General features: G+C 50.2%; 1 protein-coding gene across 13 annotated transcripts; it reads left to right on the top strand.

Moving 5' to 3' along the window:
* Positions 1 to 123: 123 nt before the first annotated feature.
* On the top strand, positions 124 to 11,898 carry HYOU1 (hypoxia up-regulated 1). Of its 13 annotated transcripts, none has more exons than XM_043579570.1 (26): positions 124 to 346; positions 1,157 to 1,254; positions 1,470 to 1,563; positions 1,740 to 1,818; positions 1,971 to 2,125; positions 2,219 to 2,295; positions 2,592 to 2,773; positions 3,000 to 3,115; positions 4,352 to 4,544; positions 4,735 to 4,869; positions 5,023 to 5,105; positions 5,204 to 5,336; positions 5,491 to 5,678; positions 5,881 to 6,019; positions 6,727 to 6,787; positions 6,962 to 7,041; positions 7,447 to 7,632; positions 7,724 to 7,896; positions 8,083 to 8,170; positions 8,285 to 8,407; positions 8,592 to 8,725; positions 8,858 to 8,942; positions 9,587 to 9,827; positions 9,922 to 9,969; positions 10,246 to 10,296; positions 10,423 to 11,898. In XM_043579570.1, exons 2-26 carry the CDS (start codon positions 1,164 to 1,166, stop codon positions 10,482 to 10,484), a joined length of 2,997 nt encoding a protein of 998 aa, XP_043435505.1. In that variant the 5' UTR covers positions 124 to 346; positions 1,157 to 1,163; the 3' UTR covers positions 10,485 to 11,898. The 13 variants fall into 13 exon arrangements, with proteins under 13 accessions (XP_043435505.1, XP_043435496.1, XP_043435500.1 ...); XM_043579561.1 differs by having other exon boundaries at positions 163 to 353; positions 10,219 to 10,296; positions 10,420 to 11,898; XM_043579565.1 differs by having other exon boundaries at positions 164 to 346; positions 10,420 to 11,898.
* Positions 11,899 to 20,032: the final 8,134 nt, after the last annotated feature.

Below are 20,032 nucleotides of genomic sequence, written 5' to 3'. Positions count from 1 at the left end.
CCGTTTCCCACCCCCAACTGGCGGACTGGCCCCTCGGCAGCCTCCGGCCTGAAGCCGGCGACGGAGGAGGGGGCGGGCCTAGGACGTGGCCCAATGGGAGCGCGCGCCGCGGCGATGGGGGCGGGGCCCGGCGCGCGGCGCAGGGCCGGGCGGCCGAGGCTCCAATGAGCGCGCGCCGCGTCCGGGGCCGGCTGGTGCGCGAGACGCCGCGGAGAGATTGGTGGCTAATGTAACAGTTTGCAAACCGAGGGGAGTTGTGAAGGGCGCGGGCTTGGGGGCGCCCTGCCGGCCTCGTGGGTACGTCCGCCGCCGCGTTTGTCCCAGAGCTGGGGCCGCAGGAGCGCAGGCAAGCGGTAACGGGGTTGGGGATGGCGATGGGAGCCGGCCACCCCTCCTAGGAGAGGCAACGTGCTAGCTCCGGGGGCGGGTCGGTAGCGGGAGCAAGGGCCGCACGGACGCCGGTGCGCTTGACCCCGCAGCTCGGTCCCGGGGCGCCCCCACGCTTTAGGGGAGGGCCGGGCCGCGTTTCCGGGGGTGGGAGCCGCCGCCTTCGCCAGGTGACGCTTAGGTGAACTCAGGGGACTCGGTACCTGCCCGGCGAGGAATCTTACCGTTGCAGGCACGGCGTCTGTGTAGGCAGCGGGGCGGGGGGTTGGGATGGAGAACGGGCGGCGGGCGGGACAACCCGAAAGGATACCGAGGAGGAGACAGGCCCTTCTAACATCCCAGCCTCCAACGTCACCACTTCTCAGTTCCCGTCCAGACCCGGCCTGGCTTTCCCCGCCAGCGGGGGAGCTCCAGGTGTAGGGAGGCAGTTGAGCCCTGGGCGGGGATCCCTGGCCGCACCCCAGGTGTCTAACAGCAGGGGCAGTGCTAGGGTGAGCCAGTTACAGCCTATGCCGTGGACGGAAGGCTCTGGTCTCCTTTCTCCTGTCCCGGTACCTTCCCTGTTTAGGGATGTGGTGGATGGAGCCCAGGACCCTTTGTGTGATTAGAGTGCTGGGTCCCTATCAGGAAGGCGGGGAGGGGGATGTAGGCCCCTTTGCCCCCTGGTGACGGTGGAGTATGAATCTTAAAGCTTCTCTGTACTGGGATGAGTTTCTGTCTTCTTCACTCAGGGCATCCGGTTACAAGTGTTGTTTTTCTCCTCCCTCAGAGGCACAATGGCAGCCACCGTCAGGAGGCAGAGGCCGAGGAGGCTAGCCTGTTGGGCCTTGATGGCTGTGCTCTTGGCAGATCTGTTGGCACTGAGTGGTATGTACCCCGGTAGTGGGCTCAAAAGAAGAATTGATGAATGAACTATGGTGGGAGAGGAGGCTTTTAGTTGGAAGTTGGACTCTTGAGTTGCTGAACCTAGGGTTTTATCTTTGCTATCTTTCCTTCTCTTTGGAGGGTGAAGTGCTTTGGTTAGAGGGGACTCAGGAGTGTTGGGGAACAGGGGGTAATCAACAAATCTCTTTCTTTTTCAGACACGCTGGCAGTGATGTCTGTGGACCTGGGCAGCGAGTCCATGAAGGTGGCCATCGTCAAACCCGGAGTGCCCATGGAAATTGTCTTGAACAAGTGAGGGCGGCCCCAGTGTCAGGGGTGGGGAAGAGGGAAGTCTGTGCTCCAAGCCCGTGTGTGTTCTTGCTAGGGCCCACAACAGGCTGGTGTCTAAGTGATTGTATTTGGGGTGTTGAGGCTCCTGAATCCACATCCTGCTGTAGGCACCTGGGCCCTGTGTCTCTTTTTTTCAGGGAATCCCGGAGGAAAACCCCAGTGACTGTGACCCTGAAAGAAAATGAAAGATTCTTTGGAGACAGTGCAGCAAGCATGGTGAGCTAACAGCCCACCCCCTTCCCATAAGCGATGGGCAGAAAAGAGATGTCAGACCCCAGAGCCTGTTCTCTTACCAGCCTCTGATGTGAGAGGTAGGTGATGGTGGACTTGGGAACCTCACGCCATATTCCTTATTTATCTGTTCTCAGGCCATCAAGAATCCAAAGGCGACACTGCGTTACTTCCAGCACCTCTTGGGGAAGCAGGAGGGAAACCCCCATGTGGCCCTTTACAGAGCCCGTTTTCCAGAGCATGAGCTAGGCTTTGACCCACAGAGGCAGACTGTGCACTTCCAGATCAGTCCGTGAGTCTTGTGCTGGGGACAGTGGGCTCAGTGGGCCTGGTGGGCTCCCCTGCTCATGGTTGTCCTTGCCTTTAACTCATCCCCTCCCCACAGGCAGCTACAGTTCTCACCTGAGGAGGTACTGGGCATGGTTCTCAATTACTCACGTTCCCTGGCTGAAGATTTTGCAGGTGAGTGTCTCAGGTGGGGCCAGCGGTGGCCAGGTTCCCTAGGGTCTCAGTGGGACAGTTTTGCCTCCCAGGGAACAGCCAGCCATATTTGAAGACATCTTTGGTTGTCACAACTGGGGAGCTGCTACTGGCATCTAATGAGCAGAAGCCAGGGATGCTGCCCGAGATCCTACAATGCACAGAATAGCCCCACACAGCAAAGAGTTACTTGGCCCAGAAGGTCACTAGTAGCAAGACTCGGAAAGGGTCGTCTGAGTATGGAGCTGGTGGGAACCCTGGTCTGTTGCCCTCTGTAGAGCAGCCCATCAAGGATGCAGTGATCACCGTGCCAGCCTTCTTCAATCAGGCCGAGCGCCGAGCTGTGCTGCAGGCGGCTCGCATGGCTGGCCTCAAAGTGCTACAGCTCATCAATGACAACACCGCCACCGCCCTCAGCTACGGCGTCTTCCGCCGGAAAGATATCAACACCACTGCCCAGGTGAGCTGGGGAGGAACTTCTCACCGGACTTGGAGGCTGGCTGGCTGTGACGACGGAGACCACTTGACTCTGTTTTGCATCTCGTTTGCACGACTAGCCCTTGACAGAATGCAACACCAGGCCCCTCTCGGCCAGCGTTGGGGCTTTTCGGCTTTCAGTGGAGAGTCGATACAGCACCTTGGAGTTAGAGAAGGTTTCCGTGACAGTTGTCTCGGTGTCTCCACAGAACGTCATGTTCTATGACATGGGCTCTGGCAGCACCGTGTGCACCATTGTCACCTACCAGACGGTGAAGACTAAGGAGGCGGGGATGCAGCCACAGCTGCAGATCCGGGGAGTGGGGTAAGTGGGTACTTGCTGAGACACCCTCGGGTCGGGGGTTTCTTCTTGGAGGGGCAGCTGCCTCCTTTTCCTGCTCCCTGCACGAACGTTCTCCTGAAGCATCGGTCACTGTAGGGTACCTCTTGGAAGAACCGGGGGAAGATGGAGAGAGAAGGGGACAGTTTGGGAAGATTGAAAGGCAGGGAACTTACCGAGAGCTATTACTTAGGAAATCCGTAGGGCTACCGACCATGCGCAATGTCAGATGCGGTCATTTGCTTGTTCTTGTCACTTTCAGCGTACTTACTGGTGACGTGGTCTGGTTTTCTGAGCCGTTCTTTTCTGTGTGGCTCTTCCTCCACCACTCTAGTCCCAGCTGCCATCATCTCTGACCTGCAGGGTCACGATAGAAGGTCTCCCTGTCTTCACTGTGGCCCCCCTCTAGTTCTTTCTCCACATTGTAGCCAGAAGGTTGTTTTCAAAATGCCAACCTGATTATAGTCTATTTCTTTAAAAGCCTTCAGTGGCAGGGTGCCTGGATGGCTTAGTCGGTTGAACGTCGGACTCTTGATTTTGGCTCTGGAGCCTGCTTAAGATTCTCTCTCTGCCCCTCTCCTCTGCTCTCGCACGTGCCCGCATTCTCGCCAGCTTTCTCTTTCAAAGGAAAAAAAAAAAAAAAAACCTTAGTGGTTCCAGACCTTTATCGTGGCCTGTGAAAGCTCTGACTCCTGCCTTTTGTCTCTACCCAGAGCCTTTGCTTTTTGAGTTCTACCATGCCTGTCCTTTGGAACTTATTCATTGGGCTGTTTCTCACCTCAGGGTCTTTATGCACACTGTTCCCTTCATCTAGGGTTGTTCTCTCTTCAACCCATTAACTCCACTCAATCCTGCAGGTTTCAGCTCAGGCATCACATCTCCACAGAACTTTCTATGGCGTCTGTAAATAGGGGGCATTTCCCTTCTACGTCTTCTAACGCTGTTGTCTGTCTCCCTTATAACTCGGGGTGGTTGGCATTTTTTTTCGTGTAATTGTTCGATGCTAGACTGTAAGCTCCTTGACAGCAGGTTCCCTGTCTGTTTGCTGTTAATTGCATCTCCAGAGACAAACAGATAGTCAATGCCCAGTAAGTACGGTGGATTGGATACGCACGTGAACTGCCACTGAGGTGTCAGCCACGTGGGAGGAAGGTGAGGTTCCTAGGTCGATGAAGGGACACTGTGTGTTCCTCACGCTTTTTCTCTCTTTTCCCTGGATAGATTTGACCGCACCCTGGGGGGCTTGGAGATGGAACTCCGGCTGCGTGAGCACCTGGCAAGGCTTTTCAACAAGCAGCGGAAGGGCCAGGGAGCTAAGGATGTGCGGGAGAACCCCCGTGCCATGGCCAAGCTGCTACGGGAGGCGAATCGACTCAAAACGGTCCTGAGTGCCAACGCTGATCACATGGCACAGGTGCCCACTCATGGCTGGTCGAGGGCAAATATTCCCCATCCAGAGCTAGGCCCCTGGTGTGCGGTGTGGCCCATCCCTCTTCCCAGGCCTCCTACCATTCTCCCAAAGTCCAATTCCCTCGATTTCTGACCTGCCCCCCCAAAGAGGAGGACCTGGGTGGGCGCTCTGACTTGCGCCATCCTCCTCCTAGATCGAGGGCCTGATGGATGATGTGGACTTCAAGGCGAAAGTGACCCGTGCGGAGTTTGAAGAGTTGTGTGCAGATTTATTTGAGCGGGTGCCCGGGCCTGTGCAGCAGGCCCTCCAGAGTGCCGAAATGAATTTGGTGAGGGGGTAGTGAGATGTGGGCGTGGAGTGGGGGGCATGTGGGATAGAAAGTGGTTAGGTGGCAGGGGGGAGGGGGCGGGAATGTCACCGGATGCGTCGGTGCCGAGGAGGAGGGCTAATGATGTGCCGTTCCGTTTCCCATTCTCTGTAGGATGAGGTTGAGCAGGTGATCCTGGTTGGTGGGGCCACTCGGGTCCCCAAAGTTCAGGAGGTGCTGTTGAAGGCTGTGGGCAAGTGAGTGTGGGCGCTGAGGCATTGGGGCCAGGGCTGCGGAGAGGGCGACCAGGCTGGGTGCTCCAGAGTAGACGTGCTGAAGCGCAGGACTTTTGCAGGGAGGAACTGGGGAAGAACATCAACGCAGACGAAGCAGCTGCTATGGGGGCTGTGTACCAGGCAGCCGCGCTCAGTAAAGCCTTCAAGGTGAAGCCGTTTGTAGTGCGAGATGCGGTGATCTACCCCATCCTGGTGAGTAGGCCTGTCTGATCACCTCACCGAGGGTGGTTTCTCTCGTCTGCCGTAGCCTGTACCCCTGTTTTCTGCCAGTTGACGGTCTCCACGTACCCTTACCCCAGAATCTGCTCTGGCTCTCCAGTGTGCTTCCTCTCTGCCTGCTGTGTAGGTGGAGTTCACAAGAGAGGTGGAGGAGGAGCCTGGGGTTCGCAGCCTGAAGCACAATAAGCGTGTTCTCTTCTCCCGAATGGGGCCCTACCCTCAACGCAAAGTCATCACCTTTAACCGCTACAACCATGACTTTAACTTCCACATCAACTACGGTGACCTGGGCTTCCTGGGGCCCGAGGATCTTCGGTGAGAGGGTGGGGCGAGGTGGGGGCTCCAGAAGGGAGGATCTGGGGCCACGGGGCTGACAGGGGGAAGCGGGCTGTGCGGTCAGGATTGGGGTGAGCATTTTCTCTGGAGGGCCCAACATTTCGTGCCGGGAGGCCTTGTAGTCAAAGGCTGGAGGCTGGCTGGCTGAGTTCCCTGGACTTGCTCTCTCCTCCCCAACCAGGGTATTTGGCTCCCAGAATTTGACCACAGTGAAGCTGAAAGGTGTGGGTGAGAGCTTCAAGAAGTATCCCGACTACGAGTCTAAGGGCATCAAGGCTCACTTCAACCTGGATGAGAGTGGCGTGCTCAGCCTCATCAGGGTGAGAGCAGAATGAGACCGTGGGTGCCGGGCAAGGGTCCAGGCCCCACCAGCCTTTGTAGAGCGGTTCCACCTGGTATTAGAACATGATAAGCGAGAAAGGTTTATGGAGGTGGATAAGTCCTGGCTCTAAACACAGTTAACCAGGGACCTGGTGGGTCAGGGCCTATAAAAAGTTACAGATGTTGTAAATTTCAGGATCTGTAGAATGGCCAAGTAATCCGTTCTCAAAGAATGGTTCGGGGCTGGGCGGTTGGGGGGGGTGGCGCGCGCCAGGGTTGCTCAGTCAGTTAAGAGTCCAACTCTTGGTTTCAGCTCATGTCTTGATCTCGCGGTTGTGGGTTCAGGCCCTGTGCTGGGCTCCACGATGGACATGAAGCCTACTTAAAAAAAAAAAAAGTAGTTCTGGGGGTTAACATCTTTTAGAAGGTACCGTGGGAAATCACGGCCCATTCTGTTGTCAAGTGGAGAAGTGCAAGGCCGTGAGGGAAAGAAGGAGCTATGACCCAGTCCTCAGGAGGGCTCATAATCCAGGGGGGTAGTGATGACTTGATTCAAGATCCCTTAGAAGAAGGCGGGTGAGGGAATAGGCCAGCACCGCCACGGGTCGTGTGGATGTGTGTGAGTAGACACCCACCGTGGCAGGACGTTTGTGGGGACGAGGTGGGTTAGCGTGTGCGTCTCGTCACCTCGAATCCCTGTTTCTAGGTGGAGTCTGTGTTTGAGACATTGGTGGAGGACAGCCCAGAGGAGGAATCTACCTTGACCAGTAAGATGAGTGTGTGTGTGTGTGTGTGTGTGTGTGTGAGAGAGAGAGAGAGAGAGAGAGAGAGAGAGGATGCACTTGTGTGCCTTTGGGGGAGGCGGGCAGGCCTTGCCCTTAGGCAAGGAGGTGGTGTCACTGCTGTGGCCCCTTTGAGTCTTTGGGTTTTCTTCCTCCTAGAACTTGGCAACACCATCTCCAGCCTGTTTGGAGGTGGTACCACACCAGACACTAAAGAGAATGGTACAGACACTGTCCAGGTAAGGCCAGCACGGAGCCAGGGGAGCTTGGAGGGTGGTGAACGGGGCCGGGTAGTAGCAACAGAGGCAGGGAGGGATTGGGGCAGGCATTCCAGCTGCCTAGGACTGACTAGACCCCCGCCCTCCCCGCTTTCCCCGGGCCCTTGCCGAGTGAACCATACCCTCCTCTGGACCCTGAGCTGTCCCTGTGCTCGGGCTCCAGGGCACATTCCCTTCATCTCGAAGCACTGCTCCTCCGACCAGACTGCCTGCCGTAGTCTGCACAGCCTGTTACCGTATGGTCATCTGCCTGTCCCCAGGCTGTGCTGGGAGCAGCAGGCCCCTTCGCAGCAGAGCCTGGGGGATTTGGCGTTGCCGGCTGAGCGATTCATCCATAGGCTCTGCTGGGGACCTCGTGTTTCCCAGGAGGAAGAGGAGAGCCCTGCTGAGGGGAGCAAGGATGAGCCTGGAGAGCAAGCGGAGCTCAAGGAGGAGGCGGAGGCCCCAGTGGAGGACACCTCGCCGCCCCCACCCACTGAGCCGAAGGAGGCTGCGGTTCCTGAGGAAGAAAAGGCCACAGAAAAAGAAAACGAGGAAAAGCCTGAGGCCCAGGTGAGCCGGAGGCAAAGGGAATAGATGCCTGCCTGTGGGGAATAGAAGGGCCTGAGCTTCCCCTGACCTCCTCGTTTCTTTCCCCCACCAGAAACCGAATGAGAAAAAGGAGGCAGGGTCTGAGGCTGCCCCTCCAGCCCCAGAGGAAGAAAAGAAGCAGAAGCCTGCCCGGAAGCAAAGAATGGTAGAGGAGATTGGGGTGGAGCTGGTGGTTCTGGACCTGCCTGACTTGCCCGAGGATGAGCTGGCCCACTCAGTGCAAAAGTGAGTAGAGGCTTGTGCACACGCGTGTGTGTGTGTGTGTGTGTGTGTGTGTGAGAGAGAGAGAGAGAGAGAGAGTGCACGCACAGGGTGGTAAGGGCAGTGGCACCCATGGGAGGGAGAGCCGTCTGCCCCAGGGTCTGAGGTCAACATGCTCTCTCCCTCATGCTTGCTTCTGTCATCCCACAGACTTCAAGACTTGACGTCCCGAGACTTAGAGAAGCAGGAACGGGAGAAGGCTGCCAACAGCTTGGAAGCTTTTATCTTTGAGACCCAGGTTGGTGGGCTGGGAGACACAGCTGCCCCGGGACCTGTGTCTGAGGAGGGTCTGCCTCTGTGAGCCCTGCTCTTGGGGTTCGGTGCATGCTTGGGCCCGTGTGCACCTCTCTAGGACAAACTGTACCAGCCCGAGTACCAGGAAGTGTCCACAGAGGAGCAGCGCGAGGAGATCTCTGGGAAACTCGGCGCTGCCTCTGCCTGGCTGGAGGACGAGGGCTTTGGGGCCACCACAGTGGTAAGCGGCTTCCCGGGACGTGGTGGGTGGGATGGGAGCCCTCGCTTTGCTCTTTACAGGCAGAAGGTCAGAGAAGGTGAGGAGAGCTGGGGTGTGAGGCCAGGAGAAGGACGCGGGGTCGGCTCCAGGGCCAGGCTCTCATCCCTTCAACCCCCTCTGCCCACTCCCACCCTGCATCCGTCAGATGCTGAAGGAGAAGCTGACTGAGCTGAGGAAGCTATGCCACGGGTTGTTTTTTCGGGTAGAAGAGCGCAAGAAGTGGCCCGAACGGCTGGCTGCCCTTGATAATCTCCTCAACCATTCCAGCATGTTCCTCAAGTGAGCAGCCCCTTCGATTTTCTTCCTTATTCGGTCCTGCCAAGCCTGGAGGTCCATCAGCTTCCCGTGCCCCATGCCCACACCCCAGATCCCTCTCTCCCCTGGGCTCACCATCTCCTTCCTGGCTTACAGGGGCGCCCGGCTCATCCCAGAGATGGAACAGATCTTCACTGAGGTGGAGATGACAACGCTAGAGAAAGTCATCAACGAGACCTGGGTAATCCCTGCATGAACACTTACTGGGATGCTCACCTGGCAAGGTGTGCTATGCTGGGCAGAGAGGAGATGCCGAGAAACCGGGGTTCAGCAGCTGCTGCCTCCTGGCCCGGCAGCTAATCGGGAAGGCGGAAGGCATTTACATTTGAGGCCACGTGTGATTAGCCCCAAGCAAGGGTCATGGCCATGAGTTTTGTCAGACTGCAAGAGCAGCAGAGCCCATCCCTATGAGGTTAGAGCAGCTGCTCCAAACAGCTGGGGCTTGAGCTGCACTCAGGAGGTGAGCCAGGGAAGACTTGTCACAGGAGGCCGAAACTCTTCCTTTTGGGTGTGTGGAGAGTGATACTGAGCCAGAGCTCAGAAGTGGAGAGACCAGGGAATAATCAATCAAGAGCTTCAGCTGTAGTTGGTCCCTAGTATTGTAAGCCACAGACATGGTTATGAGTTTGGGACTCCTTTGTGGGGATCCTCAGATGCCATTCTGAAGAGTCTGCTTACCATCGTGGGGCTGACAGCCAGGAGTAGTGGAGTGGTTTGCCATCTGAGGGAAGAGCCTGGGGCAGGTCTGGGGTGTATTTCATCCAGGCCAGAGATAACCTACCCTCTCCAGGGCTAGCTCTGAGCCTGTCCTGGGCTCACCCACAGGCCTGGAAGAATGCGACCATGGCCGAGCAGGCCAAGCTTCCCGCCACAGAGAAACCCGTGTTGCTCTCAAAAGACATCGAGGCCAAGATGATGGCCCTGGACCGTGAGGTGCAGTATCTGCTCAACAAGGCCAAGTTTACCAAGCCCCGGCCCCGACCCAAGGACAAGAATGCAACCCGGGCAGAGCCTCCCCTCAATGCCAGTGCCAGTGACCAAGCAGAGAAGGTCATCCCTCCACCAGGTGAGGGCAGGGTGCCTGGCTCCAGGTGCCACTGGGCAGGAAGAAGGCCTCCTTTCCCTCCTGGGACTACATTTTACCCCTGGTTTTCCTCCAGGCCAGACTGAAGATGCAAAGCCCATTACAGAACCTGAGAAAGAGACTGGTGAGTTGAAGAAAGTGATTGGGAATATGGATATTGCTAAGCCTAGGGGTCGGCAGACTTGCAGGCACAGCCTGTTTCTAGAAGGTCCACAAGCTGTGAACAGCCCTTACATTTTTAGGTTCTTACATATCCACACAAGCATGTCTGTGCAAAGAAGCCGGGTGTAGCCCACAACCCCTAAAACGTTCACCATCTGTCTTTTTATAGAAAAAGTTTGCCAACCCTTTCATTAGTCCCTTCCTTCTGCAGAGGCTAACCTCTTCCTCCCAAAAACAGGATCTGAACAGACAGACACCGAACCTCTGGAGTTAGAAGGTCCTGGAGCAGGTGAGCATGGGGCTGGGGGCACCCGGGAAGCCTAGTAGGGCCCAGCAGGGAGGATCTGCCCAGAACGGGGCCAGTTACCTTTGTCTCACCTGCTGGCATTCCTTCGCTCTTCCCCACTCCCAGCAGAACCGGAACAGAAGGAGCAGCCCACAGGACAGAAGCGGACTTTGAAGAATGATGAATTATAACCATCTCCCCAGCTCCCCCTTTCACCCCTCCCCCTTCTCCTACCTCCTCTATTTATTAAACATCAAGGGTCGGGGGAGGGGTTGCTCCTGCCTTCAGAGGCTTCGGTTCCTTTTCTCTCACCTTGATTGGAGGTGTGGAGAAGGGGGAGGAAGGGACAGCTCACCAGTCCCTTCGGCAGTGGTTCTGTGGTAAAAACTGAAATTGTTTTATTTCCCAGTCCCACCCCTGGTTCCTTACCCATCCAGGCCCTCATTTGGGGAAAATCACTATTATGTCTTAATTCTTTGCCTGTGGGTAGGTGAGAGATTGGCTGTTGATGGGGTCGATGGACCTGGCAGGTGGGAGAGGGATGCCCTGGGCTATTAGAGAGTCTCCAGTCTTCTCTGTCCTCCTCCCTGCTTCCCTCTTCCACTACCAAGTCCGCCCCTACAGGGGCCAGTGTCTACAGAGCCTTGGTTACCAGGTCTGGTTTCTGAGTGCCTATCTATGCTCTTTCCTCCTCCAAGGTCTTGTCTTTCCCTAAAAGGCCCCATCCCCGGTGACGACTCTTCCCCTGGTTTCCTTGGCTTCCGGTTGTGAGTAAGGCAGCTGTCTGCCTCTTGCCCCAGCCTTTCCATCTGGACTGGCTGCAGTAAAGCTAGATCCATCCCCACCCGCGGTGGCCAGAGTAGGCAGCAAGAACGTGAAGAAGGGAAGCCAGCCGCCTCTGTGGGAGAGACGTCTGAAAACCCGGGAGCTCCCACTTATGGCCTCTCAGACACAGGAAAGCATGTGGAGTGGCCAGCGTGGGATGCCAGCATCCTGCGAGCACTGTCAGAGTCTGCATCTTCCCTGTTCCTGTCCCTCCGTGTCCCTGTGACTCCTGGCCCTCTCTGCTCTTCTGTCTTCTGCCCTCCTAGATATGGCCTTTCCCTGGTCCCTTGGCCCCCTGGGCTGACCAAAATGTGCTTTCTACTGTGAGCCCCTATCCCAAGACCCTGGGAGAAGGAGAGACCATGGCGTGAATGTAAAAATGCCACCTCGCCCTCTTTGAGGCAGGCCGTGTGGGTGAAGGAAGAGGGTGTGGGCTGGCCTGCCTTTCTTGCATTGCTCTGCCAAGATGGAGGCTCTTTACCCATCATGCCGATGTTGGGGAGCCTGTCCTCCAGTATTCGTCTGGAGCAGGAGCCACAGCGCCACCCAGCTCCCAGGGCAAGGGGGAACCTGGTTGTGTCTGTCCTTTGTCTTTTTTCCTTTTTTTTTTTTTTTTTTTTTGCCACATTGGCAGATATGAGACTTAAGGGTCCCCCACCCCATCCTGTATGTTTGAGTTCTTTCACTAGCGGTTGAGGCTGGTTGGACAGGTTTGAGTCAAATTGTACTTTGGTCCATTGTTAATTGAGAAACTGTTTCAATAAAATATTCTTTTCTACAGTTTTTGTGCTATGGTTTTTAAAATGTTTGTTCCCTGGGGCAGCGTGGTGGCTCAGTTGGTTAAGCATCCGACTCGATTTTGGCTCAAGTCATGATCCCAGGGTCAGGAGTTCGAGCCCCAGGTTGGGCTCCTTGCTGAGCATGGAGCCTGGTGCACTCGCTTGCTTTCTCTAAAAACAAGTGTCTCCTGTGTATGAACAATACATGTTTATTATAGAAAATTTGGACGCTAGAGGTTTGAATCTTAAAATTACGTATCCTACTACCGCCAAAATACATTTTGGACTTAGTTGAGATTCGTATATGTAAGTTGTTCTTTCATGAGAACACAATTGTGGTTTTATTTTTCCCTTGACATTTGGACCCCTATGTCCCAGGCATTTTTAGGTGACTACCATTTTTTAAGATAACAACCCCATTTTGCAAGTAAGAAATTGACAGTTCACGGGAGACAGCCCAGCTGGCTCAGTCAGTGGAGCATGCGACTCTTAATTTCAGGGTTGTGAGTTCAAGCCCCACATTGGGTGTGGAGCCTACTTAAAAAAGGAAATGAAATTGACAGTTCAGAGGTCTCAGTAATGGACCTAAGGAATCAGAGGTGTTAAGTGCCTTGTCTAGGTTTGAATTTCAGGCTGACCCATTAGCACTCACTGTTAACTGCTCTGATACAAGAATGTGTTACTAAAGTCGCCACTCAGCACCGTTAATTTGGGTTATCAGTGGTGATGGAACCATATTTTGCCAAAGGAAGATCATTCTAGTCCTTAATCGCATGTCTAAGAAGCTGAATAAATAATGGGAAGACTCTGGTTTTCTCTAAAGTTTGAACACGTCAGACATGTTTTAAAGCCTGAAGATTTTTATTTTTTAAAATAGACTTTCTTAGAGCAGTTGTGGGTTCACAGCAAAATTGAGCAAGAAGTACAGAGACTTCCCATATACTCTGGCTCCACGCGTGCACAGCCTCCCCCACTATCAACAACCCCCCGCCAAAGTAATATAGTCATACTAACGTATGACCCGATGTTGGTTATTGTCATCACCGGAAGTATAGTTTACATTAGGGTTCACTAATGTACTAATGTTGTCATTGTACATTCTTTGTAATTTGGACAAATCTATAATGACATGTGCCCACCATTACATGTCATACAGAGTAGATTCACCCATCCCTCCTGCCACTTGTAACTCCTGGCAACCACAGATCTTTTTGCTGTCTCCCTAGTTTTGCCTTTTCCAGAATGTCATGTAGTTGGAGTCCTACGTATGTAGACTTTCAGCCTGGCCGTTTTTGCTTAGCAACATGCGTTAACATTTCCTCCATGTCTAAATTAATTAATTAATTAATTTATTTATTTATTTATAGCAAGAGTGTGTGCAGGAAGGTCACAGAGAGGGAGAGAGAGAATCCCAAGCAGGTTCCACACTGTCAGTGCGTGGAGCCTGATGTGGGTGGGGCTCAAACTCACAAACCCCTGAGATCACGACCTGAGCTGAAATCAAGAGTCAGACGCTTAACAGACGGAGCCACCCAGGTGCCCCTGTAGCCAGTATTTTTAAAGGATCAATTTTTGATTCTCTAGTTTCCATCATCATACGGGCATTGTGAACAACTCTGTAATACACTGGCTAGATATGCCATGGTTTTTTTAAATCTTTCATCCATATTGCACCCCTGGATGTTTCTGCTTCTCAGTATTACAACAGTGACTACCTTTGGGCATATTATTGTTTTCTTGATCTCTTTGGTTACATTAGAAGGTAGGAATATTTAAGGCAGCGGTTCTCAACCGGGGAAATTTTACCAGGGGTCATTTGGCAATGTGTGGAGACATTTGGGGCTGTCAAAATTGGCAGGTAGGGGGCTGTGGAGGATAGGTGTTATTGGTATTTAGTGGATAGATGTCAAGGATGCCACTAAACATTCTCCCATGCACAGGACAGCCCTCCCCACTGCAACAAATTACCTTGCCCAAAACGTCCATGGCAGTGATACTGAGAAACCCTAATCTAAATTCTCAAGTGTTACCTTCTTTTAATTCTTTTTAATTCTTAATGTGTATGGGAAACAGCGCTGTTCATTGATTAAGGACATGGGTTTTGGAGTCCAACAAATTAGGAACTAGTCAGTAACCTACACCTGAGACAAATCATTTGGCTTTGATTTTTCTTATCTTTTTAAAGCAAGACGAGACCCAACCCTACATAGTTGCTGAAGCCAACACAGTATTTTTTTAACCAATACAGTATTAATACTGTAATTTTGCCAGACTGATAAATTAAAAAGTGGCTTCGATTTTATTTTATGATTGAGGTTGAACATCTTATTTAAGAGCCGCTTGTATTTTCTTTTGCCGTAAGCTATTGTTCCCTATCCGTTGCCCCTTTTCCTTATTAGGTGGTTGGTCTTAATGATCTTTAAGAATTCTCTGGGGCTTCTGGGTGGCGCAGTCGGTTAAGCGTCCGACTTCAGCCAGGTCACGATCTCGCGGTCTGTGAGTTCGAGCCCCGCGTCGGGCTCTGGGCTGATGGCTCAGAGCCTGGAGCCTGTTTCCGATTCTGTGTCTCCCTCTCTCTCTCTGCCCCTCCCCCGTTCATGCTCTGTCTCTCTCTGTCCCAAAAATAAATAAACGTTGAAAAAAAATTTTTTTTAAAGAATTCTCTGTGCATTAAGGAAATCAGTCCTTAGTCCGTGACTTAAATCTGTCTTACCCAGTTTAGGCTTTGACTGCGTATGTGGTCTTCAGCATGAGTTTATTTTATGTAGAATTTATTATTTTGTATTATTTTGTATGGCATAAGTTTATTTTAGGTAGAACTTACTATTTTTGTATGGCTTTTAGGGATTTGTTGTACTGAGGCCTTCCCCATTCCAAGATTACGTTGTCATGCTTTTGTCTGGTATTTTTGGTTCTACTTTTTTGTGTTTAGATCTTTTGATCCACCTACAGTTTATTTTATGGTAAGGTATGAAGTAGGATCCAATTAGCCAGTATTCCAATACCATTTATTGAAATCCGCTTTTTCTAGGCTGTTACAGAAAGCCACCTTTATTATATAACAAGTTCTCAGGTGGGTTTGAGCTTCTATTGGGATTTTTAATTCTGTCTCAATGATAGTTTATTTTATTTTAATTTTTTAAAGCTTTTCCCTTCTTGTTTACACGTTTTTGTTTTTTGTTTTTAATTTTTTTTCAACGTTTATTTATTTTTGGGACAGAGAGAGACAGAGCCTGAATGGGGGAGGGGCAGAGAGAGAGGGAGACACAGAATCGGAAACAGGCTCCAGGCTCTGAGCCATCAGCCCAGAGCCCGACGCGGGGCTCGAACTCACGGACCTCGAGATCGTGACCTGGCTGAAGCCGGACGCTTAACCGACTGCGCCACCCAGGCGCCCCTGTTTACACGTTTTTTAATGTTTATGTTTGAGAGAGAGACCGACAGAGCGTGAGTGGGGGAGGGGAAGAGAGACAGGGAGACACAGAATCTGAAACAGGCTGTCAGCACAGAGCCCTATGCGGGGCTCAAACTCAGGAACGGCAAGACCACAATCTAGGCTGAAGTTGGACTAAGCGCTTAACCAACTGAGCCACGCAGGAACCCCTCAATGATATATATATATTTTAATAAGGCAGAGGTTTGGGGCACCTGGCTGGCTCAGTCAATAGAGCATGCAACTTTTGATAAATAAACTTAAAAAAAATAATGCACAAGTTTAATTATTGTAGTTTTAAATTTTTTTCTTGGGTAATCTTGCTTATTTTTTTTCCTAACAGCTTTAGAATTGGCTTGTCTGAGAGGTAGCAGGAATGAGTGGGTTTAAATCCTGACTGCCACTTAATGGCCCTATGATTTGGGCAGATTTCTTAGCCCCTTGCCTCAGTTTTCCCATAAAAATCGTGCCACCCTGAGAATGGTGTTGTGAGAATTAATGGAAATAACATAGGAAAGCTCTCAGGGCAGTGCCACGCACATAATGCATACTGTCTAAATGTTTGCTGTTTTATTAACCAGAATCCTGAAACAGGGCGCCTGGGTGGCTCAGTCGGTTAAGTGTTCAACTTTGGCTGAGGTCGTGATCTCACAGTTTGTGAGTTTGAGTCCTGCGTCAGGCTTTGTGCGGACAGTTCAGAGCCTGGAAACTGCTTCAGATTCTGTGTCTCCCTCTCTCTCTGGCCCTCCCCAGCTCGTGCTCTGTCTCTCTCTCTCTCTCTCTCTCAAAAATAAATAAATATTAAAAAATAATTAAAAAAAAAAAAAAGAATCCTGAAACAAAATGATAAATGATGGCAACTGGAGATGGTAAGTAAAGGAATTTAGACTAAGGAATTTATCTTATTAAGGGGATGATATCAATTTTGGAAAGCTTAAGGAATAGAGAAAAAAATAAAGTCAAGTATGGATCTCAATAATTAAGGATACACTGCCTCCAAAACGCTCACTTTATTTTTTAAAATATTTATTTAAGTGATCTCTACACCCAATGTGGGGCTCGAACTCGTGACCCTGAGATCAAGAGTCACGTGCTCCTCCAACGGAGGCAGCCAGGTACCCCCCAGAAGACTCACTTTATTTTTTTTTTTTTTTTTTGCTTTTTATTATTCTTTATTTATTGGTCCTACCACGTGACCCATGTTCCCCTGTGCACTGGCTACCAAAAGACTAACTTTAGGTCAAAAACAGTAATATGTTGAAAGTGAAAAAATGGGAAAATTATATTTCATACAAATAGTAACTAAAAAAGTAGCTGGAGTAGTTCTACTAGCTTCAGACAAAATGGACGAGAAGTCAAAAGAGGCTTAAGAAAGACATTCTAGGGGTGCCTGGGTGGCTCAGTCAGTTAAGCCTTTGACTCTTGCTTTCAGCTCAGGTCATAATCTCACACTTTGGTGAGTCTGAGCCCCGCATCGGGCTCCATGCTGAGAGTGCAGAGCCTGCTTGGGATTCTCTGTCTCCCTCTCTCTCTGCCCCTCCTACACTCACACTGTCTCTGTCTCTCTCAGGATAAATAAATATATATATATATATATATATATATATATAAAGAAAAAAATATATATATATAAAGAAAATATATATATATATAAAGAAAAAAATATATATATATAAAGAAAGATATTCTCTCTATATTTTTGTTACATACACATTTTTTCTTCATTATAAGAGACAAAGACATGATGTATTAATAAAATAATCAATTAAGAGGCTATAACAATTATAAACATATGTACCAAACCAAAGAGGCCCCAAATATGTAAAGCATGCAATGACACTCAATGAAAAATTGAAGGAAGAAATAGAACTTCCACAGTAATAGTTGAGATTTCACTACCCTACTTTCAATGATGGATAGATCTTCTAGATGAAAGATCAGTAAGGAAACAGCGGGCTTAAAACTCACTATAAATCAACTAAACCTAACAGACTTCACCCAATAATAGGACACTCTGCTGAGCAACAGCAGAATACTCATTCTTCTCTATTGTACACAGAATATTCTTCAGCATGGACTATATTTTAGGTTCCCAAACAAGTCTCAATAAACTCCATAAGACTGAAATCATACAAAGTATCTTCACTGACACAATGAAATGAAACTAGACATCAGTCACAAAGAGAAAACTGGAAAATTCATAGATACGTGGAAAGTAAGTGATACCATCTTTTTTTATTAAAAAAATGTTTTTAAACATTTATTTATTATTGAGAGACAGAGACAGACAGAGCATGAGCATGGGAGGGGCAGAGAGAGGGAAAGATGCAGAATCTGAAGCAGAATCCAGGCTCCGAGCAATCAGCCCAGGGTCCGACCTGGGGCTCGAACTCACAAACCGTGAAATCATGACCCGAGCGGAAGTCAGACGTTTTACAGACTGAGCCACCCAGGCACCCCATGATGCAATCTTAAACAGCCAATGGATTAAAGAAGAAATCACGAGGGAAATCAGATACTACCTCAAGATGAATGAAAAGATCACTGGAGAAAGTAAAAAAGATAAGTGGTTTCTAGGGGTCAGTGGGAAGGGAGAGAGGAATAGGTGGAGGACAGAGGATTCTCAGGGCAGCGAAATCGTTCTGTACACTTTCATGGTGGCTACATGTCATTCCCAACCCAAAAAATGTACAACACCAAAAGTGAATCCTAATGTAAACTGTAGACTTTGGGTGATAATGATGTGTCAGTGCAGGTTTATGGATTGTACAAACCATACCACTTTGACGTGGGACGTTGATAGGAGAGAAGACTGTGGGGGTGGGGGTGGTGGCAGGGGGTATATGGGGCCTCTCTGTACTTTTCCACTCAATTTTGCTGTGAAGCTAAAACTGTTGTAACAAATAAAGTCTATTGAAACACACACGCTTGTGTGTATACATATATATACACAACATATCAAAACCTGTGGGGATCACTGAAAGCAATGCACAGAGAGAAATTATAGCAGTAAATGCCTACACATAAAAAGAATAAACATCTTTAATGAACAATCTCACTCCACTGCCTAAGGAACTAGAAAAATAAAAGCCAACTAAACTCAGCGTATCTGGGTGGCTCATTCGGTTAAGCGTGGACTCTTGGTTTCAGCTCAGGTCACGGTCTCGCAGTTCATGGGTTTGAGCCCCGCGTCCAGTTCCACGATGATGGTGAGGAGCCGGCTTGGGATTCTTTCTCCCTCTCTCTCTGCCCCTCGCCTCCTCGAAATAAATAAGTAAACTAAAAAAAAAAAAAAAAAGTAAACTAAACTCAAATGTAACAGAAAATAATAAAAGTGAAAGCAGAGAGGAACAAGATAGAAAAAAAAAAGGGAATCACTGAAACCAAAAGTTAATGTTTTGGAAAGATCAACAAAATAAATAAATCTATAGGTAAATTAACTAAAATAAAAGACAGAGAGGAATCAAATTACTAAAATCAGAAGTGAAAGAAGGGATATCACTCCTAACTGTACAAAACTAAAAAGGATTGTAAGAGAATGGTACGAATAACTATGTGTCAACAAAGTGGATAATCTAGATAAAATGGACAAATTCATAGACACACACAAACTACCAAAACTAAAAAAAACCAGAAAGTCAGATTAGACCTATAACAAGTAAGGAGATTGAATCAATAATCCAAAATCTCTGGTGGTGCCTTGGTGGCTTAGTCGGTTAAGCATCTGACTTCGGCTCAGGTCATCATCTCACAGTCTGTGAGTTCGAGCCCCGCATCAGGCTCTGTGCTGACAGCTCAGAGCCTGGAGCCTGTTTCGGATTCTGTGTCTCCCTCTCTCTCTGCCCTCCCCCACTCACATTCTGTCTCTCTCTGTCTCTTAAAAATAAATAAACACTAAACAAAAAGAGAATATTCATAAAATAGAAGAATTAAAAAAAAAGAATGGAGTTCTTGGGTGGCTCAGTTGGTTAACCTTCTGACTCTTGATTTCAGTGCAGGTCACAATCACACGGTTGTAGGATAGAGCTCTGCGTTGTGCTCCACGCTGAGTGGGGACCCTGCTTGGGAGTCTCTCTCTCTCTGCCCCTCCCCCAATTGTGCATGTGTGTATGCTCTCTCTCTCAACATAAATAAACATTTAAAAAAATTTTTTTTAAGTTTTTAAAGTTTTTTAAAAAAAATTTTTTTTTCAACGTTTATTTATTTTTGGGACAGAGAGAGACAGAGCATGAACGGGGGAGGGGCAGAGAGAGAAGGAGACACAGAATCAGAAACAGGCTCCAGGCTCTGAGCCATCAGCCCAGAGCCTGACACGGGGCTCGAACTCGCAGACCGCGAGATCCTGACCTGGCTGAAGTCGGACGCTTAACCGACTGCGCCACCCAGGTGCCCCAGTTTTTAAAACGTTTTAATATGTATTTATTTCTGAGACAGAGCATGAGTGGGGGAGGGGCAGAGAGAGAGGGAGACACAGAATCCGAAGCAGGCCCCAGGCTCCAAGCTGTCAGCACAGAGACAGACGTGGGGCTCGAACTCACAAACCGTGAGATCATGACCCGAGCCGAAGTTGTCGCCCAACCAACTGAGCCACCCAGGCACCCCCCCACAAAAATTTTTTAAATCACAAATATATGGAAAGGCTATAAAACTACTTCCTCTCCAGCTACACATCTGTGTGAGGCTCCATCTTCATATGCTTCAA

This window comes from Prionailurus bengalensis, chromosome D1 (genome assembly GCF_016509475.1).
Source record: "Prionailurus bengalensis isolate Pbe53 chromosome D1, Fcat_Pben_1.1_paternal_pri, whole genome shotgun sequence".
In the NCBI taxonomy this organism is placed as follows: Eukaryota; Metazoa; Chordata; class Mammalia; order Carnivora; family Felidae; genus Prionailurus; species Prionailurus bengalensis.
Note: the sequence above shows the minus strand (reverse complement) of the source record. Positions and strands in the feature narration are given on the sequence as shown.